The sequence below is a fragment of the Kogia breviceps genome, chromosome 15, assembly GCF_026419965.1.
Source record: "Kogia breviceps isolate mKogBre1 chromosome 15, mKogBre1 haplotype 1, whole genome shotgun sequence".
Taxonomy (NCBI): domain Eukaryota; kingdom Metazoa; phylum Chordata; class Mammalia; order Artiodactyla; family Physeteridae; genus Kogia; species Kogia breviceps.
This window is the reverse complement of record NC_081324.1, coordinates 49,974,305-49,999,372: the sequence shown is the minus strand read 5'-3', so window position 1 is coordinate 49,999,372 and position 25,068 is coordinate 49,974,305. Positions and strand designations below refer to the sequence as shown.

General features: G+C 39.8%; 1 protein-coding gene across 1 annotated transcript; it reads left to right on the top strand.

The window, feature by feature from the left end:
- The first annotated feature begins 8,736 nt into the window (after positions 1-8,736).
- Positions 8,737-23,208, top strand: HRH4 (histamine receptor H4). Its single transcript, XM_059040933.1, has 3 exons — positions 8,737-8,929; positions 18,102-18,108; positions 22,545-23,208. The coding sequence occupies exons 1-3, from the start codon at positions 8,737-8,739 to the stop codon at positions 23,206-23,208; spliced, it is 864 nt and encodes a 287-aa protein (XP_058896916.1).
- The last annotated feature ends 1,860 nt before the right edge of the window (positions 23,209-25,068 follow it).

Here is a 25,068-nt window from a genome sequence, read left to right as displayed (position 1 = left end):
ACTTACATCTTTAGTTAGGCCAGTTTTGCCCCTTGGTGTCTATCCGTTAATAGGTTTGTGTCCATGGTAGTACTGGGTAAGAGGCGGCATGTACCTTCCCAGGTGGCTTAGTTCCAGGATATGAATCTAAAGTATGATACAGCTGGACCTAGCACCCAAGTTCAAAAACCCCACATGGGAGCCCCCAGGGTAACCAATGAAGCAGACCCCTCCCCTTCTTGTCTACAAAATGAGCCTTAGCTGCCATCTAAGAAAGGTAAAAGTTGGGAACATGGTTGCTATTACTCTTTGCTGGAGAAAAGCCCTTGGGATTATAACTATGTTGTCGGTGCCCAGCCTGTCATCTCCTTTGGCCTCGTTGCTGTAGCTCATACCTGCTGACCTCCCACTTGCCAGCATCTGCATTTCTTTGCTGCTCTGCATATACACCTCAGGCTGGAAATACTGGAGAATTAATGCCACCCTCAAACCCTAGAAATCTTTAGCCAATGATTTATGGCTCCCTCACAACTACGGGAATAACTCTGAGGAGGATGTTCTACACTGGCTTTCAGAGTGTCCCAGTAGGATTAAGATTTCATTAGTCAAAGTATAACTTCAAAGCACCCTTCTTGGCTTGCTTCCTTTCCCCACTCTTCTCCCACTACTACTTTTCCCCTACTCTTGGAATCATATCTCAGATAAACTACTCGTACAGATCTTTGTCTCAGGATCTGCTTGTGGGATAACATAAATTAAGACATCTGTCAACTTTGCTGCTTCTTATCTGCTCTGGGCTCTTCTTCTCTTTTGCTGGTTCTGAATACACACTGATCTTTGATGCAAGTTTAGGTAGCTCTTCATTGTAAACTGTCAGTAGAGTCTGGCTAGTACTGTGGACAGAGAGTGGCTTGGGTATTATGCCATTGGTCTTGTGACTCAGCCTTCTTGGGCTCACACGGAGTGAGGACATAAGCCTTTAGCAGTGCTCCAAGTGAAGGCTCTCTTAGACTTACTTTTCATTTTTCTTCTGCCTCATTCTTCTTGTCTTTCTTCTTTAATCACCTCCATTTCTTACCAAAGCCCTTTCCCCTCTATTTCCTGGGATTCCCTACCCCCCAACCCAACCCCAGAGAAAAGATCAAGTCCCAGTATTTTCTTGTATCTTGCAATTTTTGACAGACTCAAGTTTCCACTTTATATCATTTAGGATGTCTGCTTTCTGCTGGGCAAGAGATGTGAGCTGTTGTCCCAGGAGAGTGTATGTATGCACATGTATGTGTGTGTGTGTGTGTGTGTATGTGTGTGTGTGTGTGTGTAGCAGGGGGGTGGGGAGGTGAGGAGGAGATGAGGGTGAGAAATTATGGCTGTAACTGCTTTTTTCCCTAAAGTATCTGGAATTTAACTGCACTAACGGTGACAGTTAGACGGGGTTCAATCACTAAGGAAGACTCACAGGAACCAAAATGAAAATTCTTACAAATCTGTGGCTTATTGCAGGAAGGGGATCTGATACAGCATCAGCATAGAGGAAAGATAGGCATCACAGCGCAAGGCTGCTTTACAGTGAGGGGTTTGGAGAAGTCAGGCCTGAGCTCCAGGTGTCCTCTTTTTGTAAAGGCCATACATATGTGCTTCCTCTCTAGGACCAGGACAAACTGACAGGGAAAACCTTGAAACTAGGGAGCCAGAATCGGAGTCTCAGCCAGGGTTTCTTATAACTTGAAGGTCACATAGGCATATTCTTTCCACATAATTGGCCCCAACAGCTCTCTGAGGTCTCATGAAGACCAGGTACAAATCATCATTCTCACTGTTACCAATAAACAATGCTGAAAGCTGGAACAGACTGGCCAGAAACTCCTCAGACTCATGGTTACAAAGCAACACTATTAATTAACACATTTCATGTCTTGACCTGGCCAACTCCAGGTCTCTTGGAATTACTCCTCATAGCACCGTCTAGCTCCCTGACCTATGAGCAAGGCCTTTTTAGACCTAATGATAACTCTTGGTTTGACAGTAATTACTTGCCTTAAAGCATCATATAATCACAGAGACAATCAAAATTCACCAAACTGCAAATATCTATAATAACTAACAAGAGGTTGGTATGGATTTAAACAGATGAACAATCCAATAATATTAGCACAGAATAGCACAAACTTTCTCATAGTTTGGACTAACTTCGTAATACTTTTGTTTCCCTGACTTATAGTAATCTGCACTTTAATGTACACATCTATTGGGTGAGAGAGATTACTAATTATCGATCATCAAGTGTAAATTTTCTTCAGGCCACTTCTACTCCACAGGGATAACATCATGAGGGAGTTTTAATCTAATCTCACAACATTGATCAACCACCTCAGTAATATCATAAATTTGATTAGCTTCTACAATTAAATTTACCTATGATTTGTGTATTACACCATACAGCAGTGTCATGGATACATGGTACAATATAAATCAGACATAGTTACATATCATTATTTTGTCCATCTCAATAAAATCTATCTTTTCTCATGGGAATTTAGGTTAGAGACCATGTCTCTATTATTTTAGGACTCCAAACCTCTTGAAAACACAGTCAAATTCCTTTTCTCTGATACATGACTTGAGAGATAGTGGTTCCCAGTGAGACGTGTCCCACAGCTGGGTTTATCTCTTCTCTTTGGAGAGCCCTCTTGTCCTGTTTAAAGTTTGTCCAATGCCCGTGAATAATGTTAGAGGAAAGGAACGGGCCACCCTCAGTTGTGGCACTAAAATTGTTAAAGAGCGCCTCGAGAGGTTGCGTTCTCCAATTACAAATTTCCGCAGACTATGTAGCCCACACATCTCCCATGCGTGAGAATCTCTGGCTCTTGGGCCTCAGATAGCTCAGACTCCTTTGAGTTAAGATACCAAAGAGCCCAGCTGTGCTGATATACAAGCTCATTTCCATTGCTGAGTTTGGGCAGGTTACCTTGGTGTCTGCTCTGATTGCAAAGCCCATTTTCCCAGTGCTGTGTTTCCATCCAGTTGTCATCCTTAACTTTTCTCCTGGAGGAAAATGCCTTGGAGGTTCCCCATTTGCTCCAGAAGCATTTGTTTTCTTCAAAATAGCTTTCCTCATTAAAAGTGAATTCCTTTTCATCGATTACTCCTAGCCCAGCTCCTAATTCTCCTATGGCTCTCTTTTTTTTAAGAGGCAAAAGCTGTTTGATCCACTAGACCCTCTGTTGACACTGAGTATTAGCTTCTTACATTTAGGAAATAAACCTGGGACCTGATCACATTGACCCCATTAGGCTAAGGTCCCGTGAGTATTTGTTACCACTAAACGGACTTTGGTTTGGATATTCTATAGAGCTTCCCACAGCCATCCACATAGACTTTCTGGCTTTTCACTCTCAGGAATGTGGGCCCAACAAGTTATACTAAATTCTTTTCCTTTCTCAGTGGTCCAAGTGTCCCAATTGTTACTCTACATCTTTATGGCTTTCCACCCACAATGTTGGGCAAAGGAGCTATTTTTACACATAATGTTTTGACAGATAGAACACGTAGAAGATGAACTTTTACTGTCATACTCCAGTACCTTCCTTAAACCTTCACCATCAAAATTAATGGCCATGCAACTGTTCACCTAGATTATTATTAATCAGTGTTGTTCGGATTCAACTGGATATATATTCTCATGGTTTTCTTCCTAACTCAGGTCTTCAGTAATAGCTCTATCCTATGAAACGGGAACCAAAAGACACAGCCACCTTAGTATTGTTCCATATGATTACAGTCAGACCTTCCACCTGTTCATCCATTATGAGGACATAGACCACTCTCAGAAGAATATATATGTTCACCGGGTTGGCTATTCTACTTCTTATTTATTCAAAAGAGGAGATTTTGATAAATGAGTCCTTCACCTAAAGGGCATCTGAGCCAAAGTTAAGAGAGAATAATATTCTCATGCTCTATGCTTCTCTTAAGGCACCAGAATTTATTAGATGTTCCCTTTTTTTTTTTTTTTTTTTTTCGGTATGCAGGCCTCTCACTGTTGTGGCCTCTCCCGTTGCGGAGCACAGGCTCCGGACGTGCAGGCCCAGCGGCCATGGCTCATGGGCTTAGTTGCTCCGCTGCATGTGGGATCCTCCCGGACCAGGGCACGAACCCGTGCCTCCTGCATCGGCAGGCGGATTCTCAACCACTGCGCCACCAGGGAAGCCCTAGATGTTCCCTTTTTAACACCCATTTATTAGCTACCCTCCCCTCAGCAACAATTTCAACTTTCTTCCATTTATCACTACTTTAATCCAAACATTTCTCCTTAATGTAGGTCCCTCTGGTTAAGTTACTGGGCTGGTCTATACAGCTGGTACAAGATGAGATACTCCTAAACAACAAGGTCCTACTGTATGGCATAGGGAACGATATTCAATACCCTATGACAAACCATAACGGAAAAGGATATGAAAAAGAATATATATATTTATAATGTATATACATATAATTGAGTCACTTTGCTGTACAGAAGAAACTAACACAACACTGTAAATCAACTATATTTCAATAAAATAAATTGTAAAAAAGATGAGGTATGCCACGATTTTCCCTTTGGTCCAATACAGAGAAATGGGATTATCGCTTTTAAGAGGCAACAAACATTTTCATAATTAGTCCCAGCTTGGCAAGGTGCAGGGAATAGATAATTCATCCCACTATCTCTTTGGAATTTTTGTATTTAAGTTCAAATTAATATACATACTGCTTTTTTTTGGAATATTCCCAGACTTTGGGATTCTTAATGGTAGCTCTAGTTTTAGGGACTAACCACTACTGAGAAAGAATATTTTGGTGAAGTAAGGAAGACATATGTAAATTCCTGTAAAGCGTAAACCCTTTCTCCTTAATTCCACCACAAAAGTGTAATCATCTATCTAACAGAAACCTATTTTTAGTTCCCCTCACCTTACATTGCAAAACACAATGCTGGAGGTTTGTAAACCAGCGCTTTGCTTCTTTGTCATGCCCATCTTCTTAAGCAGGTGTGTTAGTTAACCATTCCAATTTTCTCTTAACCTACTATTTTGAAAGTGATAAATAAAATAAGTCAACTGAATGTGATACTATTTTACTTACTGTTGCCTGCATGGGCAGTGAACTGAGGACCTTGATCTGAAGAGATGTAGCTAGGAAGGCTAAATTTACTCTAAGTTTCTATCAAGTCTGATATAAGGAGAATGGGATGGAGTGGGGAGAGATAGCTTGCCTCTTGCTTCATCAGTCTTTCTCCTTTGGGAAACTATGTATAGATGTATATGAAAGACATGTAAGTTCTGAACTCAGAGGTGTTTACCTTTGTATTACCCAGATCCTATTCTTGGTTTTTGAAGTGGATACCTAAAGAGTACATATGAAGTAGAATTGTCCAATAACGAAGCTCCAGGCTCAGGTTATGGTTACCAAGTAAGAAAGAATAGTTTTTTCCCTTCCAGTGAAATTGTAAAGAAAGGGGAAATGTAACCAATTCCTTTTATTCTTCACTTTAATAAATTTAAAAGCATTGCAAATGAAATTAATAAATTATAGTGGAGTAGAATATATAAATGTCTTCATAATTTAATCATGTCATATAGAATATATGTGAAGTATTTTAATGTAAGTGTTTTTTGAATTTTATTTTATTTTTTTATACAGTAGGTTCTTGTTAGTTATCCATTTTATACATATTAGGGTATATATGTCAATCCCAATCTCCCAATTCTAATGTAAATTTTGAATGTATAATTTCATTTATAAAATACAAAAATAAGCACAGTTAATTTATGATTATAGATGTCAGGATAGTCTTACCCATGAGGGTTGAGTGTTTCTTGATTTGGGTGGTGGTTACATGGGTATGTTCAATTTGTAAAAATTAATCAGTTATACATCTATGACTTGTGTACTTTATACACTTATGATTTATGTACTTTTGTTTTTTTTTTAAATTTTGGCCGCACTGCGCAGCATGTGGGATCTTAGTATCCCAGCCAGGGATCGAACCTGCACCCCCTGCATTGGAAGGTGGAGTCTTAGCCACTGGACCTCCGAGGAAGTCCCGATTTATGTACTTTTGTTGTGTATATCATACTTAAACAAAAAGTAATAAAACAAACAAAAAATAAAACAAAATGCAGCCTTAGCTCTTAGTGACTTATTTCTACTAGGAGAGACAAGCAAGAAAACCTCCATTTCTGTTGTTCTTCATTCCTTTGTATAGATTCCTATGCCCATTTGGATTCATTTTCCTTCTGCCTGAAGAACTTCCTTTCACATTTCTTGTAGTGCTAGTTTGTTGATGATGAATCCGTTCAGCTCTTATACATCTGAAAAATTCTTTATTTCGCCTTTGTTTTTGAAAGTTATTTTTATTAGGTACAGAATTCTACATTGACTTTTTTTTCTTTCAGCCCTTGAAGGATGTTGGACTACTATCTTCTTGTTTACATTGTTTCTGATGAGAAATCTGCTGTCATCCGTATCTTTTTTATTTTGTATGTAATTTTCCCTCCTCTGGCTGCTCTTAAGATTTTTTTTAAACACTGGTTTTGAACAGTTTGATTTGATGTGCTTTGTGCAGTTTTCATCATGTTTCTTGTGTTTGAGGTTCATTGAACTTCTTGGTTTATAGTTTTCATCAAATTTTGAAAGCTTTTGCCCATTATTTCTGCAACTTTTTTCTTCTGTTCCCTGCTCTCTACTTTCCTGCAGGGACTTCTGTAGGCATATATTAGGTCACTTGAAGTTGTCCTACAGCTTAGTGGAGCTCTGTTAAATTTTTGATGGGTGCAGCATCTCCTTTATTTATTTTTAAATTTTTATTGGAGTATAGTTGATTTACAATGTTGTGTTCGTTTCAGGTGTACAGCAAAGTGAAACAATTATACATATACAGCATGGCACAGGGAGATCAGCTAGGTGGTTTGTGACCACCTAGAGGGGTGGGATAGGGAGGGTGGGAGGGAGGGAGATGCAAGAGGGAAGAGATATGGGAACATATGTATATGTATAACTGATTCACTTTGTTGTAAAGCAGAAACTAACACACCATTGTAAAGCAATTATACTCCAATAAAGATGTTAAAAAAATTATACATATACATATATCTACTCTTTTCTAGATTCTTTTCCCATATAGGCTGTTACAGAGTAGAGTTCCCTGTGCTATACAGTAGTCCTTATTAGTTATCTGTTTTATATATAGTAGTGTGTATGTCAATCCCAATCTTCCAATTTATCCCTCCCCTGAATCTCTGTTAAATTGAAAAAAAATTCTCCTTTATCTCTGTTTTTTATTTTGGGTAGTTTACTTTGCTATATGTTCAAATTCACTAATCTTTTGCAATTTCTGATTTGTCATTAATCCTTTGTAATGTATTTTTAGTTCAGACATTTCAGTTTTCATTTCTAGAAGTTTGATTTGGGTCTTTAAAAAATACTTTTATTTCTTTATATATCTGTTTAAAAATATGGAATACAGCTATAATAACTTTTAATGTTCTTATCTATTAATTCTAATATCTATGTCAGTTATGGGTGGTTTCAACTGATTGATTTTTCTCTGCATTATGGGTCTTATTTGCCTGCTTCTTGGCATGCCTGATAATTCTTAATTGGATTCCAGACATTATAAATTTTACGTTGCTGGGGACTGGATATTTTTATGTTCTATAAATATTCTTGAGCTGTGTTCAGAGCTGCCGTTAAGTTACTTGGAACTGGTTTGGTCCTTTCAGATCTTGCTTTTAAGATTTGTGAGGCAGGATCCAAGCAGTATTTGGTATAGGGCTACCTATTTCTGACTACTGAGGCAAGACCTTTCTGAATATGTTACCCAATGCCCTGTGAATTGAGTTTTGTCAGTCTGGCTGGTGGGAACAAAGTCTGTAACTAGCCCCTTGTGACCCCTGGGTATTGTTCCTTCTAATCTTTTTGAGTGGTTCCTCTTCCAGTCTGAGAACATTTCCCCACATACTGTGCTGGTCAGTACCCTGGTAAATACTTGAAAAGGGCCCTTTGCAGCTCTCAAGCACAGAGTTCTGTCTGGTACTTCCCGACTCTCAGCTCTACCTCCTCATCTCAGGGAATCTACTGGGCTCCCCCTGGATGCCCCTCTTGGTCGGACGGGAATTTTTTTTTTTTTTTTTTTTTTTTTTTTTTTTTTTTTTTTTGCGGTACGTGGGTCTCTCACTGCTGTGGCCTCTCCCGTTGCGGAGCACAGGCTCCGGACGAGCAGGCTCAGCGGCCATGGCTCATGGGCCCAGCCGCTCCACGGCATGTGGGATCTTCCCAGACCAGGGCATGAACGCGTGTCCCCTGCCTCGGCAGGCGGATTCTCAACCACTGCGCCACCAGAGAAGCCCCGGACGGGAATATTTAACTGGATCTGGATCTTCTCATTTGAGCCCAATTCCTTACCTATATAGTGTATCAATTATATTTTATATATATTATATAATATTGCTCTATTGATGGGAGTCACATCAAAATGTTCAAGATGAAACATTTCACTGTCTTTTGGAAATACTTTCTCAGTGTCAGTTAAAGGGAAACTGTTAACACAAGTTTGCTTTATCAAGAATCAGGAAGTACTATGAAATCAGCATTAGATTTTAAAAATTGTTGTTATGAGTAGGAGACTATATATTTTAGGTATTCAATTGGAAAACACACTTGTCAGAATTGTCTTTCCAGCTTAATTTGCTGTATTACGTTTCTTCATCATTTGATGTGATGCCAGCTACAAATGACACAACTGATTTACCATCAGAAACTAGCATTGCTTTAGCATTTTTAATGAGCTTACTAACTTTTGCTATAATGGTAGGAAATGCTGTGGTCATTTTATCTTTTGTGGTGGACAAAAACCTTAGACATCAGAGTAATAACATTTTCCTTAACTTGGCCATTTCTGACTTCTTTGTTGGTAAGTTACATATCTTTATTTAAGATAATCTTTTTCAATTATAATTCATTTCTGAAACCTTAAAATAAGCTTTTATTATTTCAAAGGATTATTAAAAACAAAAAGTTTAAGGATTGAAACTCAGGGGAGGCGATACGCACTGTATGGGCATGTTATATATATGTAAATCAGGTTTGTAGGGGAATTTTCATCTGAAAACTGTTTCTTTTTATGGAATAAAAATAAGTCCAGTATTGCTTTAGTCTAAGAGTTATTTGTTTTTTGACCTATTTTCCTTGTATGTTTAGGTTTATAAGCATTCCTTTTTAAGTAAGCATAGTTTCTTTAATATCACATTGTTGGAGTAATAGGAAATAATGTATATGCTGGTAATCAGCAAAATCAGAAAATAGGATGTTCAGGTCAATTACATAGTATAGTTAATAATATTATTTTATAATATGGCATAGAATGTTGTAAAGTACACCCAACACTAAACTCCCTTGAATATAATATGGAACCACAGTGTTAATAATTGTAAGAGATCATTGAAATCAAAATAATCTTTCTTTGAAAACATGCACTATATAATTTCTTACTGCCTGATGATCATTTTTTAACAATGCTTATCATAATGAGTGAATATGCAGAAGTGTCAACTGATGATATGGTTTTATAGGAGCTTCTAGTATAATTTAATCTGTTATTGTGTACAGCTATATAAACGCTTGCATTTATGTTAAAACGAAACAAAACTCATAGAATACTTAGTTTACTGCCTGGAACACAGTGATTGCTCAACAAATGTTAGTCTTTTCACTCTTGATCTCTCTGAAGATAAATGTTAACTCAAACCAAGTACACAAATGTTAGTAGAGTACCTACCATGTAAGTACTGTTAGGTACCAAGTACAGTTAGATAATGAAGAGATATCGAGAAGACTAGGTTAATCTCTTTCTTTAATAAGGTTTCAATACAGTAGAGTAGATAAGAGAAATTCAGAAATGACTATAACAGGACAGGTTGTTATGAGAACCCATGAAGACCCACCCAGTGCTGTGGGCACTCAGAGGAGGGAGAAAGCACATTTGGTTAGTGGGTAGTGGCCTCTGAAATGAACTTTAAAGGATGGGTAGAATTTCCATAGGCAGAGATGGAGAGGAGAGAGTATTCCAAGAATCAGCAACGATATGCTGGTAGAAAATCATCGTGTGTACCTTCCTAAGTGTGAGCTCCAGGCTGGCTAGTATGAAAATGGGCTGTATGAGAACAGCTGAGGGTGAAGTTGGAGTAGTTTGAATCTATATAGTGAAGGCCCTTGACTATTAGTGTGAGTCTGGATTGGAGTTTATTCAGCAGGCAATGTGAGATTTAAGTGAATGACTGAATGGGTTGAAACTTTACCTCAGAGGCATCGGAAGAGATGTAGCCAGTCGGAGAAGCTTGAGCAGAGGCAGCTTCATTTCAGAGAGAATCCTGCAGTGACCTTGGCAGAAATCAGCAGTGAGGCTCTGAGTGAGGGTGAGGGTGGAAAAGAAGTTCGGGAAGCAGAGCTGCAAGGTGAGGTCAGGCAGGAGAAAGAGGAGGATGTGTTGAAGACTGAGTTCTGGGGGAAAGAGTATGACACTATTCACAGAATTAGGGAGCATTTATGAAAGCAGCTTCTGCTTCTGATATTGCAATGATAAAAGTTTTGGAGGAAACTTCTAGTTGGAGAGATTGACTTAGGAATCCTGGTATAGAAATTATAAGGTCACAGAAAAAAGTGGGTAGCCAATATAGAAGTATTAAAAAATGCAACAATCTCCCCATTTCTCTCCTCAGTTCTGCCCCTCCAGGTAACCAACATTAACAACTTGATGTAGATCCCTCCACATCATTCTCTATGCTCACATAAACACAGATAAATACACGAGTGTATTTATGTGAACAGAGAATATTCTATTATAAATATATGTATCCCTCTCCTCCTTCTTCACAGAATTGTACAACTTTTAGGTGATACTCAGCGCTTAAAGTGGAAAAAGTATTCTGACTACCCCAAAGGGAGTGAGGCCCTAAATACATGGTGGTCAGGAGGGATGGGGTAAAACTATATCCAACTGAGAGAGCCTGAGGCCTGAAACTTTTGAATGAAGATGGTTCTAGACAAGAACAGAGTGCCTCTGTGTAAGGCCCAATGTCAGCATCATGGCAGCCCCACCATCGTGGGCTCGAGCACCACAACAAAAAGATGTGGTTTGTCTTTGAGAAATGTCCCTGCAGATGTGATGATTCAGCAGTCCTGGTGGCCTCCCTCCATCAGCAGGTGGATGGGAAAAGAAATGGCTTTGCTCCAGATGAGAGCGATTGGACACAGGCCAGAATCTCTCTTAATCTGCTGGTCTCATCCTTCATGTTTCCCCTGCCCCCTGCCAGCTTCATCCAGAGGTCCACTTTCTAACACAATATTCACCATGACAGCACAAGACTTAGAAGTGTCTGAGAGCATTCTGTAACAATATTTGAGTTTTGTGTCAATGCTCTTCTTTCTTCTTTGCCATGGTCAAAAGTGTACCTTTCAGCTCTGAGCCTGTAGGACCTCATGGTGGTAGCAGTGGACCAGGGAAGAACTTGTGAGAGATTTTCTGTAGCTACAAGATAGCAGTTCTTAATATTTGAGGTCATGAGACCCAGAGCTCCAGAACCACGTGGCGATGCTAGTGCACGTGAGAGCATCACATGTGCTCGGTATGGTGGGCTTTCTGGCTCAATGTCCTCTTTTCACAGGTTTCTGAACTGCCCTCCTGTTGAGAATTTAAATTTGTGGCACCTGTTAAGCTTCCCAGGCTGAATTTGGTTGAAAAGCAAAGACTTATTGAGGAAAAATTCCAGTACTAGCTACACTGATATATGTCATCTATACACTATTCCAGAAAAAAATACTATTTATATCTTTATTGGTATAAAATTGGTATTACATAACTGATGTTTCCATCTGTGGGTACCTTTTTCACATCTACATTTGTGTGGGCATGTATGGCCTACATAAGCATGTGACGGATGATCCAGACAGGATCTTCAAGGGCAAAAGGTGGTTGCTGATGACAGAGTCTGAACCACATTTTTAGGATGGCAAAGTTTATCTTTAGTACAGGCATACCTCAGAGGTACTGTGGGTTCAGTTCTAGACCACTGCAATAAAACAAATATCAAAATAAGAGTCACATGAATTTGTTGGTTTCCCAGTGCATATAAAAGGTGTAGGTGTAGGTGTAGTCTACTAAGTGTGCAAAAGCATTATGTCTAAAAAAACAATGCACATACCTTAATTTAAAAATACTCTATTGCTAGAAAATGCTAACGAGCATCTGAGCCCTTATTGGATCATAATCTTTTTGCTCATGGAAGGTCTTGCCTCGATGGTGATGGATGCTGACTGATCAGGGTGGTGGCTGCTGAAGGCTGGGGTGCCTGGTGGCAATTTCTTAAAATAAGACAACAGTGACAATTGCTGCATCCATTGACTCTTCCTTTCACTTGAATACTTAGAGGTCATTTTAGGGTTATTAATTGGCTTAATTTCAATATTGTTGTGTCTCAGGGAATAGTGAAACCTGAGGAGAGGATAGAGACTGGGAAATGGAAGGGTGGTGGAGCAGTCAGAACATACATGACATTTATTAAGTTCACCATCTTACATGGGCACAGTTCGTGGAGCTCCAAAACAATTAAAATAGTAACATCAAAGATCACCATAACAAATATAATAATAAAAAAATTAAAAATATTGCTAGAATTAGCAAAATGTGACACAGAGACACAAAGTAAGCAAATATTGTTGGAAAAAATAGTGTCGATAGACTTTGCTCAATGCAGGGTTGCCACGAACCTTCAATTTGTAGAATATGCAATATCCATGAAGTACAATAAAGTGAAGCACAATAGAATGAAGTATGCCTGTACCTTCATGCCTTGGTTCAGGACTCTTCTCTTTCCCTCTCTGTTAGTCAGCTTGGGCTGCCCCAACAAAATAATCACAGTCTGGGTGACTTAACGGCAATTTACATTCTCACAGCTCTGGAGCCTGGGAAATCCCAGATCTAGGTGCTAGCTGATTTGGTTCCTGGTGAGGGCTCTCTCCCTGGGTTGTAGGTGGCTGCCTTCTTGCTTCACCCTCATATGACCTCGAGACAGAGCTATCAAGTGAGCTCTCTAGTGTTTCTTCTTATAAGGACACTAATCCTGTTGGATTAGGGCTCTACCCTTATGACCCAATTTAACTTTATAATTACCTCCTTATAGGTCCTATCACCCTGGGGGTTTGGGTTTCAACATATGACTTTTGGTGGGGGGGACACAAACATTTAGTCCATAATACCCTCTATACAATCACTGTTATCAACACACTCCTCTGTTGGGCCAAAGAATTCATTGGGGCTTTTAGCTCCCCTAACCTTTTTTTTTTTTGACTGTGCCACTTGGCATGGCATGTGGGATTTTAGTTCCCCCGCCAGGGATCAAACCCTTGCCCCCTGCAGTGGAAACATGGAGTCTTAACCACTGGACCACCAGGGAAGTCCCTCCCCTGACCTTTCGATTATCATTTTCTCATGGAAGATGCAGCTTCTTAACTGGCTTCAGAAAGAAGGGGTGGTACCGGATTGGTAACAATTTTTACGCAAACTGGGCTTTCCCATCCTCATCTATTCATTCATCCCATACTGATTTATTTTGAACAAGGCACTCATTTAGGTGTTGGGGATATATCAGTGAAAATACAGACAAAAATCCTTACCCTCGTGGTGCTTGTATTTTTCCTGGGAGCAGGGGCGGGGAGAGGAAAGTAAACGGTATAAATAAGTAAATAAAATGACATAGCATTTTAGAGGTTGATCATTGCTACTGAGAAAAACATAATAGCAGGGAGGAAATGTGTTAGAGGTAGAGGTTGCAATGTAAACCTCAGGGGTGGGGCTCACTGAGGAAGATGCATTGGAGTAAACAAAAGGAGCCTCTGAGGGAAGAGTGGTTCATGCCCAGGAAACCCATGCAAGAATCTGAGGGTGTGTGTACGGTGTATTTGACTCCAGATAGGGTGAAGCACAGTGAGCTAGGGGTGGAGGGAGTAGCAGAGGGTTTCTTCTCTCCTCCCCCTGGTTCTTTCACTTCCTTTTTATTTACTTCACCATCTTCTTTTAATATAGTTTGTTTTCCCTCACTCCCCTGCCTTCCCACTGCCACAATTGGTCATGCCAAAGGCTTATTACTCTTTTCAAGGACCTGGCTATTAGTTTTTCTTATCAAGTCTATTTGACCCAGAAGCATGACTCCAGAGTGGAAGTTATGGAAACACCTAGGAGTGGGTATATCACAGATGTATTTCAGGTTCATGGTTTCGGGTTCAGTTTCAGGTTCTGAAACTCCTTTGGAAGGAGCCGCAAAAGCACTCAACAAGACAAAGGAACTGAGCGTGATGTTACACTAAACCATCCCAAAGAACTCAAGGTGACAGCAGGGTTTCATTAAAACAAAAGGAATAGACTTGAGCCTGTTTTCAATTAACTGCTATTTCAAGCAGCTCCAGAGGTTTTGAACACACCTTTCTCTTTTATCTAATTCAGAAAGTTTGTGAAAAACAGTATCAATAAATAGACAATGGCATCTGTAACGCAAATGATTGGTGGCATCCTGCTCTTCCTTCTCATCCAGGGGAGGAAATGAGTGTGTATGTGGAAAATGCTCCTGTCGGAACATTGGAAGCCACAACTCTGGGCTAAAATATAATAAATTTCTCTGTTTTGAAGATACTTTGATTTATCTCAGGTGATCCTGAGATACCACGGGTACACACACACACACACACACACACACACACACACACACACACACAAACATACACACACCCCTTTGAGATGGAAGGCACCATAAGGAAGCTTAGAGAATTAAACCCATTATCTTGTAATAACCTATAATGGAGTATAATCTTCAAAAACACTGAATCACTATGGTGTACACCTGAAACTAACACAATACTGTAAATCAATTATACTTCAATTAAAAAATAAAATATGCCAGAAATGTTTAGAATCCTAAAAGATATATATACACACACACATATACATACATACACATACAGTTAAAATGTAAAACTAGCAGGCAATTTGAACTACAGGTAAGAACCGACCATACAACTCTTCTTCTCGATGGTGTCTTGTCTCTCATATCTGTATGTAAATCTAGGTACAGGACACTAAGTTCTGCATTTCCTTACACTGGTTCTAAAATAACACCTTTATATCCTCATGTCATCTTTTTTTTTTTTTTTTTTTTTTAGGTTGTTTCCCTCACTTGCCTATTGTAAATAGTGCTTCAATGAGTATTGGGTGCATGTATCTTTTCGAATTATAGTTTTGTCTTGTTATATGCCCAGGATTGGAATTGCAGGATCATATGGCAACTCTATTTTTAGTTTTTTAAGGAACCTACATACTGTTTTCCATAGTGGCTGTACCAATTTACATTCCCACCAACAGTGTAAGAGGGTTCTCTTTTCTCCACACCCTCTCCAGTATTTGTTATTTGTAGACTTTTTGATGATGGTCATTCTGACTGGTATGAGGTAGTACCTCATTCTTGTTTTGATTTGCATTTCTCTAATAATTAGCAATGTTGAGCATCCTTTCATGTACCTGTTGGCCATCTCTATGTCTTCTTTGGAGAAATGTCTATTTAGGTCTTCTGTCCATTTTTGATTGGGTTGTGTTTTTTTGTTATTGAGTTGTATGAGCTGCTTGTATATTTTGGAAATTGAGCCCTTGTTGGTCACATCATTTGCAAACATCTTCTCCCAGTCTGTAGGTTGTCTTTTCAATTTGTGTGTGGTTTCATTGCTGTACAGCAGCTCATAAGTTTGAATAGGTTCCATTTGTTTATTTTTGCTTTTATTTCTATTGCCTTGGGAGACTGACCTAAGAAAAACGATTGGTATGATTTATGTCAGAGAATGTTTTGCCTATGTTCTCTTCTAAGAGTTTCATGGTGTCATGCCTTTTTTTTTTTTTACAATAATTATCTTTAAAATATACATTTTAAAATATTTTATTTTATTTATTTTTTATACAGCAGGTTCTTATTGGTTATCTATTTTATATTATATATTAGTTATATATTAGTGTATATATGTCAATCCCAATCTCCCAATTCATCCCACCACCAGCACCCCACATATAGATTCCACATATATACATTTATGTATGATATTTGTTTTTCTCTTTCTGATTTACTTCACTTTGTATGACAGTCTCTAGGTACATCCACATCTCTACAAATGACCCAATTACATTCCTTTTTATGGCTGAGTAATATTCCATTGTATATATGTACCACATCTTCTTTATCCATTCGTCTGTCGATGGGCATTTAGGTTGCTTCCATGACCTGGCTATTGTAAATAGTGCTGCAGTGAACATTGGGGGTGCTCATGTCATCTTGTTTTGGGAGAATGCAGGGCTTCCTTCAGTCTTCCCTTTCCTTTTCTTTTACCTTTACTATTGTTCTTCATGATAGGCTAACTTGGTTCTCATATGGAAAATGGGAATTCCTGCCAAGTGCCTTCATAAAATATGAAGATATCCAACAAAATAAGATTTCAACCGAGCTTCCACCTAATAGATTATTTTCTTAGTGAGTAGACCACCTGTCTGAAATGTCAATACAACTGAAAACCCCTATAAGGCTAAAGGAAAAGGAACCCAGTTCAGTCATTTTCCACAATGAAGCAGTTTCTGTGCTAAGTTGAATCACTCAGGCATTTGTTCATTCGGTGAAGGGTAGCAGTTAAAGTCAGGGGTTAGGAAATCACATTGCTGGGTTTCAAATCCAATTTTCCCCTTACTTGGGTTAATTATGTCTCCTTTTTGAACTTCAGATTCCTTATCTGCTAACTCAGCATGGTGCCTACCTCACAAAGTTTCTATGCAAGTTAAATGAGATGATATATGTAATACACATGACACAATGTCCAGCATGTGGTAATTGCACAATACCTATTAGCTGTTATTAATTTCCTTGAGTTAAATGTGTGAGCCATTGGTCAACTCTGGATGTTGTGAAAAATATAAAGATCGACTACCCACACAGTCCCAGTCCTCAGGAGAAACAAGTTAACATATGACAACGATATAAAGTAGGATATATTTGTACATGAGAAGGGGAGAGATGAGTGAAGTGCCAGGAGAGGGCAGGTGACAGAGGGGTCACTTCTACCCAGGAAGTTCCAGGAAAGATGACAAGGAGGATGTCACTTTTTAAACTAAGTGAAGAATTAGAAGGAATTAAATAGACTTCTCCGTAGAAGAGAGGAGGATATTCTAGGAAGAAAGAATGTTGTTGGCAAAGGCAAAGATATGTGACAATGTGAGATGTATTTGGGGGAAGGGTGGCCCATCCTGTTTGGGTTGGATCATGAACACAAAGATGATGTGTGCTGTATATGGCTGGAAATACATGTTGGGACCTGAACTTAATTTGGAAAGTAATAAGAAGCCATTGAAGGTACGATGTTTGTGACAGCTATTTTAAAAACGGTATTTAAAGAATGTGTAGGAGAGCAGTCCTGAGTTTGCTGATGAAATACCATGAATTTCTAAATTATAATCAAGCTCTTTTTGGTCAGTTCAGACAGTTCATTGTGTTGTGTTCCTATGTCTCTTCGTATTCATTGATATGTGCTATTTTTCTTTACCCCCATTTTTTCCCTGTACAGGTGTGATCTCCATTCCTTTGTACATCCCTCACAGGCTGTTCGACTGGAAGTTTGAAGATAACATCTGTGCATTTTGGCTCACTATTGACTATCTTTTGTGTACAACATCTGTGTATAACATTGTACTCATCAGCTTTGATCGATACTAGTCAGTCTCGAATGCTGTAAGTCAAAATATTAATCTATCCTCCTTAGAAGATTATATACTTGTAAATTTTGGGTCCCCAAGCAAAAAAATTTTTTGTTTAATTGGCAAAACTTAGAGAAGCCTGTTACCCTTTTGTTATCTAGCACTAAGTTCTCATTGGTGCTTAGAGAACATTTTCTGTGTGATTTGGTTAGGTCACTCCCTTATGTACCACTAAAATGGGAAAGTGCCCACCAAAATCCAAGGCAAGTTGTAAGAAGTGGTAAATCGAGTCCGTAGTAGATCGGATATGCATGAGTCTCACAGTAGGTTTATCTGTTCAACTCCTTAGACAACTTGAGACCTGAATGTTTTCTTCAGGATGGAACTTGGTGGGTGATTAGAAAGACTCCCAGACTTCTGAATGTCATGAGAAAATTAATTTTGAATGACCAAAGGAAAAGACAGTATACAGGGAAGCTATAGGTTATACAGTGGCACTAACCAGAAACTAACCAGTGCCAGTTTAGGACCCATGCCAAGAAAGTCTGAACTTACCCAAGATTTAGAACAGTCTCATCAACTAGTTCGTGACAGTTCTTAAGCTAAATTTATCAGCAATAGAATAAAGGAGAGAATAAGGTTGATGTTAATAAGGATGAGGGATGGGAAGAGGCCACAGAAACATGGACAGTGATCTGAAGTCTTGGAGACCTAGATGGGAAACTTCCTTCACTCCTGAGTCCCAGGGACCCAAATGTGTGGGAAACAACTGTGTGACAGGGATTTTGCTAAGGACACAAAACTGAATCTCCAGAGTCTTTCTTTTTGAGGAGCATAACAGTCTAATGCGGAGACAGATCCATAAACAAAGGGACTAAGTGTGGTGCTGGAGGCATTGAGAGGACAGTGACAGTTCTTTCCTGGGAGAGGTGTGCAGCTTGGAGGCAGACAGGATCGGGAGGGTGCACTGGACAAGGCAAGGATAAACTGCCGTAATGAAGAGACTCCAAAATGCTGAGACCAAACAAGACAGAAGCTAACTTTTCTCTCATAGAACAGTTCAGGAAGATGGGAAGGCTCTGCTCCAGGAACTCACCCAGGGACCCAGGCTCTGTACCCTCTACAGCAGGGACCTATGGTGTCTGTTACAATGGCTCAAATAAAACTTTATTATCCAAACAGGTAGTGGGCCACACTTGCTCCATGGACAGTGGTTTGCTGACCCCCACCCGCCCTAAGTCATTAACCTCCTCTACACACTCCAAGTCACGTTGTTGTCACTCCAGGTTCTAGAAAGGAAAGGCAAAAGACAGAAGTCCAGGGTAAGGGGTTTTCTTTTAACCAAGTAGTGCAGAATCACACTATTATTTCCACTCACCTTTCATTGGTGAAATTTAGTCATGTGGTCTTACCTTACTTCAAGAGAAGCTGGGAAGTGTGGCCTCTAGCTGAGCTGCCATATGGCCAGGAAGAAGTAGAGAATGGATGTGGTGGGACAGCCAGACACTTCACATTGAGTACTTTATTGGCACCAGAGCCCACTGCAGTTTGTACTGGACGAACTCTGGAGAGAGTACAGATCAGTTTGGATTAGCAATCCAGAAGCCTATAATCTCAGATTTTTCAAACTGATAGTAATCCATTATTGAGTCATGAAATCGGTTCAGTGGGTTATTATGTCACTCTTTCGTAGAATGAAAAAATATGGAAAGAAGTACAATAGAACTTCACAAGTTAGAGTATAAAATATCAGAGTACCTTGTGCATAATAAAGGTAAGTATTGTTTTATGAATACCTTTGTCTGTATACTTCATTAGGGTATAAAATGTATTTCTTACTTTAGGTCACAGTCAAAATGTTTGAAAAGCAGTGCTCTAATTAATAATCTTTCTTTAACTAAATCTTTAATTTGTACTGTAAAATTTTCCTTTCTTTCTGGGTTTTCATTTTAATCTTCACTGAGTGTTCCTAGTTAGTGTTCACTGGGACATTTCTTCACTGAACATCCAAGCTCTTGAGTCAACCTCAGCTTTGTGTTAGGGTAAGGGATGGCTTGCCCCGTTAGAAAAAGGGCTTAGAAGTTACAGAGAGTTGAGGCGTGATGTCCAGAGAGAAAATGGGTGGGCTTGTTTCTTGGTCTTGCCCTGAGAAATTCCCCTGGCAATGGAGGCTGTAAACCTGGTGAGGGCCAGGTCAGCTGGATCCAGGTCCCTGGTACACAGCACAGAGTCAAGTGTAAAAGGTGCTCCATGCATGAGTGTATGAATGCTCACGGGGGTGCTCAGGCAGCACTCGCACCTCTGTTGGCTGAGTTCCAACACAGCTGTATGAAGCCAGAAGGAAGCCTTTAAAGACCACAGGAGCTCATAGGAAGTGATCATGCGGAACTGAGCTCTTGCTGTAGCTAAAAGTAGAGGGGACAGTGTAATAGGGGAAGGCAGCAGGCTAGGCTTGGGAAATGGAAATCTGACAATAGTTTGGGGAAGGAAGGCTCGATGCAGATGGCAGTGCATGACAGGCACTTAGAACGGCTCTGCAATCCCATCTCATTATTGACACCATCAAGTTCCAGGGGTTGCTCTGCCTCACAAAAGAAATCGGACTGCCAGAATGTTTGGGTATCTTATTGGGGTGGGGAAGGAAGCAGGGTAAGAGACAACATCCTGAATAATGGACATACTCTGTAGTGGGTGGGAACTGGGCCACTGATGAATTTCAGGGAGGCACGGGCCTGGATTTAAGCAATGCTTGAACTGTCATCTGTCAGAAATGCTACCCAGAGATGAAGAGATTGGCATCATCTTCTCATTCCCTTGTATGTCCATTATCCCATTTGACCTTATGCATAATAGAAAAGAGATTACTTTCCAGCATATTGCATCATATCATTACAAAGGCTGAACAGAGCAATTAAAAAACGAAATGCAGTTTTATGACCATCTGGGTATTGTTACCATCTTCATAATCATTAGATTTAGTGCAAGTATTAATTAGTGGTATGAGAAGCAGATGGCAAAAAAATGTATTGTACATGGGAGCTTGTGGTCAGCGCCATATGCATTTTAACTTAGCCTCAGAAATACCAGTAATTTGGAAAAAGAAAAAGAAAACCCCACTTCCCTGCAGTTTTTAAAAATAACTTTTTTTTTTTTTCTTTTTTAAACCAGCCTCCTTTTACCTCTAGCCAATTGGTGAGCCTTTTCCAGCATGTACAATCCATCAAAGACAGTGCTGGGCACTGTTACACCCCTTTAATAAAAATGAGAAACCACTTTAGAACAAGACTTAACAACTCACAGAGAAAACAGCACTTGAGAGATGGTGAAAGGGAAGTGTGTTCCAACTTCATAGGTAAATCATTTCCTTTCCCTTGAGTGAAAAAGGCAGAAAAACATGGAATATTTGGGCTGGAAGGAATCTTACTGATCTAAAAGGTGTCCAGAGAGGTTGTGTGCTCTAGGTCCCCTTAAGAAAGTCTTGGGTCACACATTTATCCCTCATACAGGGTGGTTGGCATTTTAGATTTCTTATAGAAGATTTCAGAATCAATCAAAAGTCATGGGTCTTGGGCTTCCCTGGTGGCACAGTGGTTGAGAGTCCACCCGCCGATGCAGGGGACACGGGTTCGTGCTCTGGTCTGGGAAGATCCCACATGCCACGGAGCGGCTGGGCCCGTGAGCCATGGCCGCTGAGCCTGCGCGTCCGGAGCCTGTGCTCCGCAACGGGAGAGGCCACAGCAGTGAGAGGACCGTATACCGCAAAAAAAAAAAAAAAAAAAGTCATGGGTCTTGTGATCCAAGAGCAATCCTCCCTCATAGAATCTCATTTTCCCTTACAGAAGCCTGTCCTTGTGACCAAGTGGACTTAGAACATTCTTCACCCCTATAAAAAGACCGTGGCACTCACCACAGCTATGTCTCTCCAGTGGCTAGCCACCACTGCTTTGGCACCATTTTTGTCGGGTAGATACGTTTGTAGAAAGAAATGATTTGGTCACGCTCACTAACACTGTAGTATCTCCCCACAGCTGGTTTAAACTTTCTTTTTGTGCGTCATCTTGTGGGAGTAGCATAAGAGTTCTTCTCTTTTTGACCCCACCTTGAAGGCTCAGCATAAACTGCAGAGTCGATTCTTTCTAAATACTGGATTTAGAAAAGCCAGTGTCTTTTAAACTTTTCTGACTGTAACTTCAGTGATAAATGCATTTTACACTATGATTCAGGACACACACTTCTCTTTCTCTATGTATATCTATATTCACAAAGTGAAAGTTTCATCAAACAAATTCATTAAAAAAATTGCTGCCCATGATCCAGCTGGCAAGTTAAAAACACCATGAAAATGGGCATTTAGTTTCAGTTAACAGATCAGGTTAGTGTCTGTGGACTAGGAAAAACTGCATTCTTCTTTTAGATATCAACCTTGACATTTTCTATAGTGTCAGAGGTTTAACCTTGAACTGCTAAGAAAGTCTACATCTTGGCCCAGGGTCCACCGAAATGGAACCCTCTGCCCTGGCCCAGATCATGTTACCCCAATTCAGTGAATATCCCCGCTTTGCACATCCCTGAAACTCCTGAGGGCCGATGGTATGCTTTCTGCAATCAACATATGCTCATTGTATCGAAAATAATTTATTTGGTTTCTTTTATGCATGTTACAGAGCTCAACAAACTGGGATCTTGAAGATTGTGGTTCTGATGGTGGCCGTCTGGGTAGCGGCCTTCTTAATGCATGGGCTAATAATTCTAGTTTCAGAGCCTGGAAGAAAGGGAATGGGGATTGTGAACCTGGATTCTTTACAGAATGGTATATCCTTGCCCTCATGGTACTCTTGGAATTCATGATCCCAGTCCTATTAATGGCTTATTTCAACACGTGTATTTCCTGGAGCCTATGGAAGTGGGGTAATCTCAGTAGGTGGCATTCTAGATTCACTTCTGTCTCTTCCAGTAGCTATGGATGCTCATTCAGGAGTGGACTGTTTTCAAGGACATCTTTTTCTAACCCAGAGGAAGCAGCAGCATCCCTTCATTCAGAGAAACCGAGAAGAAAGAGCAGGCTCTTGTTTTCCTCAATAGCCCAGACAGAGAGTGTAACTGCTTCCAAAATGGAATCCCTCTCCCATTCAGATTCCCTAGTTCTTCAACAGAGGGAACATCTTGAGCTGTGCAGAGGCAGGAAATTAGCCAAGTCACTGGCCATTCTCTTAGGTGTTTTTGCCATTTGCTGGGCTCCCTACTCTCTGTTCACAATTATTCGTTCAATATCCCCCACAGACCTCAGTCTGTCAGCAACAGCTGTGTACGAGTTCACATTTTGGCTTCAGAGGTTCAATTCCTTTGACAATCCTTTTTTGTATCCGCTGTGTCACAAGCGTTTTCAGAAGGCTTTCTTGAAACACAAAATATATTTTGTGTGAAAAAGCAGTCCATACCATCACACAATAGGTCAACGTCCTTTTAATCTTTGTGCCTATGTAAATTTCTGTCTCTCTCACCTAAATGAATCTGGCTTTCAACTTGCCCTTTCCACTCTGCTGAAAAAGTCCAGAAAATCATAACATTTGAAAACTTAAAAAAAAAAAAAAAAAAACCCTGGAACCTAGAAGTCAGTGGAAAATTATTCTGGTGAATAACAACAGCATACTTAGAAATTGACAATAATATTTTTGTAAACTCATAACCACAAAAGCACTATATTTTTCTTAGTCATCACCTCTTGTCTTTTAGATCTTAAATAATGTTGATTGTGAAATTCAAGAATTTTGGTTTTCTGTGTTCAGTGTTTGCTACAGTCTTAAGTGAATTTCCCTTTTTTATTTTACAGTGATGAAAACTCATCATGTTTTAAGATCATTCCCTAAAGTATACAGTATAAAAAAAGAGCTCTTGTGCCCTCTTTGCTGGGGGTGGGTAACTGTTACGGTCACTGGGCAGTCAAATTAGGGTTTGAGTTGGCAGGACAGGGGTTGAGGGTGCCCAGATAGAAGAGCAGAGGGCATGTGTACTTCCAGACTCTATATTCCTGATCCCAGATAAGAAGGAAGTGTGAGATGAGGGAGGAAAAAGGAGGTCACTGCAGCTCTCAAAGGTCCTCAATGAAGTTATCTTGGAGGCCCCGGAAATCAGAGGATGTCAGGGTGAGGGACAGGCAATGGGTTGAAAGGATGGCTTTCCCTATTCCTTCCTGCCCCCTTCTCCCAATTATCACATCAGCTCAAACTTCTCTGTGAGAAAATATGGAAGAAAGAGAAAGGCTAAGAGATGCAAAAGGACTATATGATTAAATCTGATTTACCTGGTGTAACATTCACAGAACTAGTACGTGTCAATAATTACGAATAAAATATATTTCTGTGTTTGATGTTTTTAACTCGTGTGCTCAAAATTTTACACTGAAGTGCTCAGAATGATTCCTTTATTATGCAGTTAATGTAGGTTATACCTTACTGATGAGTTGCATTTTACTAGACTGGTGACATTTTGTTCTTTTTGTCATTATTAATATATATATATATTTTTTTCCTCGGTATGCGGACCTCTCACTGTCGTGGCTCTCTCGTTGCGGAGCACAGGCTCCAGATGCACAGGCTCAGCGGCCATGGCTCACGGGCCCAGCTGCTCCACTGCATGTGGGATCTTCCCGGACTGGGGCACGAACCCACGTTCCCTACATCGGTAGGCGGATTCTCAACCACTGCGCCACCAGGAAAGCCCTATTAATATTTTTATAGTGTTATTTGCCTGTTTTTGTCATAACATTTCATTTTGACTTCATAGTTAATTTAATCTATTCTGTAAGGTTTTATCAGTGTTTCTTCTATAACTTCTCAGAGTTCTTTTTTTTCTTTGGTGGGGAGCATTATCTTTATTTATTTTATTTTATTTTTTTATGCAGCAGGTTCTTATTAGTTATCCATTTTATACATATTAGTGTATACATGTCAATCCCAATCTCCCAGTTCATCAAACCACCACCCTCCCCACCGCTTTCCCCCCCTTGGTGTCCATACATTTGTTCTCTACATCTGTGTCTCAACTTCTGCCCTGCAAACTGGCTCATCTGTACCATTTTTCTAGGTTCCACATCTGTGCATTAATAAACGATATTTGTTTTTCTCTTTCTGACTTACTTCACTCTGTATGACAGTCTCTAGATGCATCCCCGTCTCTACAAATGACTCAGTTTCGTTCCTTTTTACGGCGGAGTAATATTCCACTGTATATATGTACCACATTTTCTTTATCCATTCATCTGTCGATGGGCATTTAGGTTGCTT

What these genes read in the sequence shown, in the direction of transcription:
- HRH4 (XM_059040933.1), top strand. Translation starts at nt 8,737, where the DNA reads ATGCCAGCTACAAATGACACAACTGATTTACCATCAGAAACTAGCATT.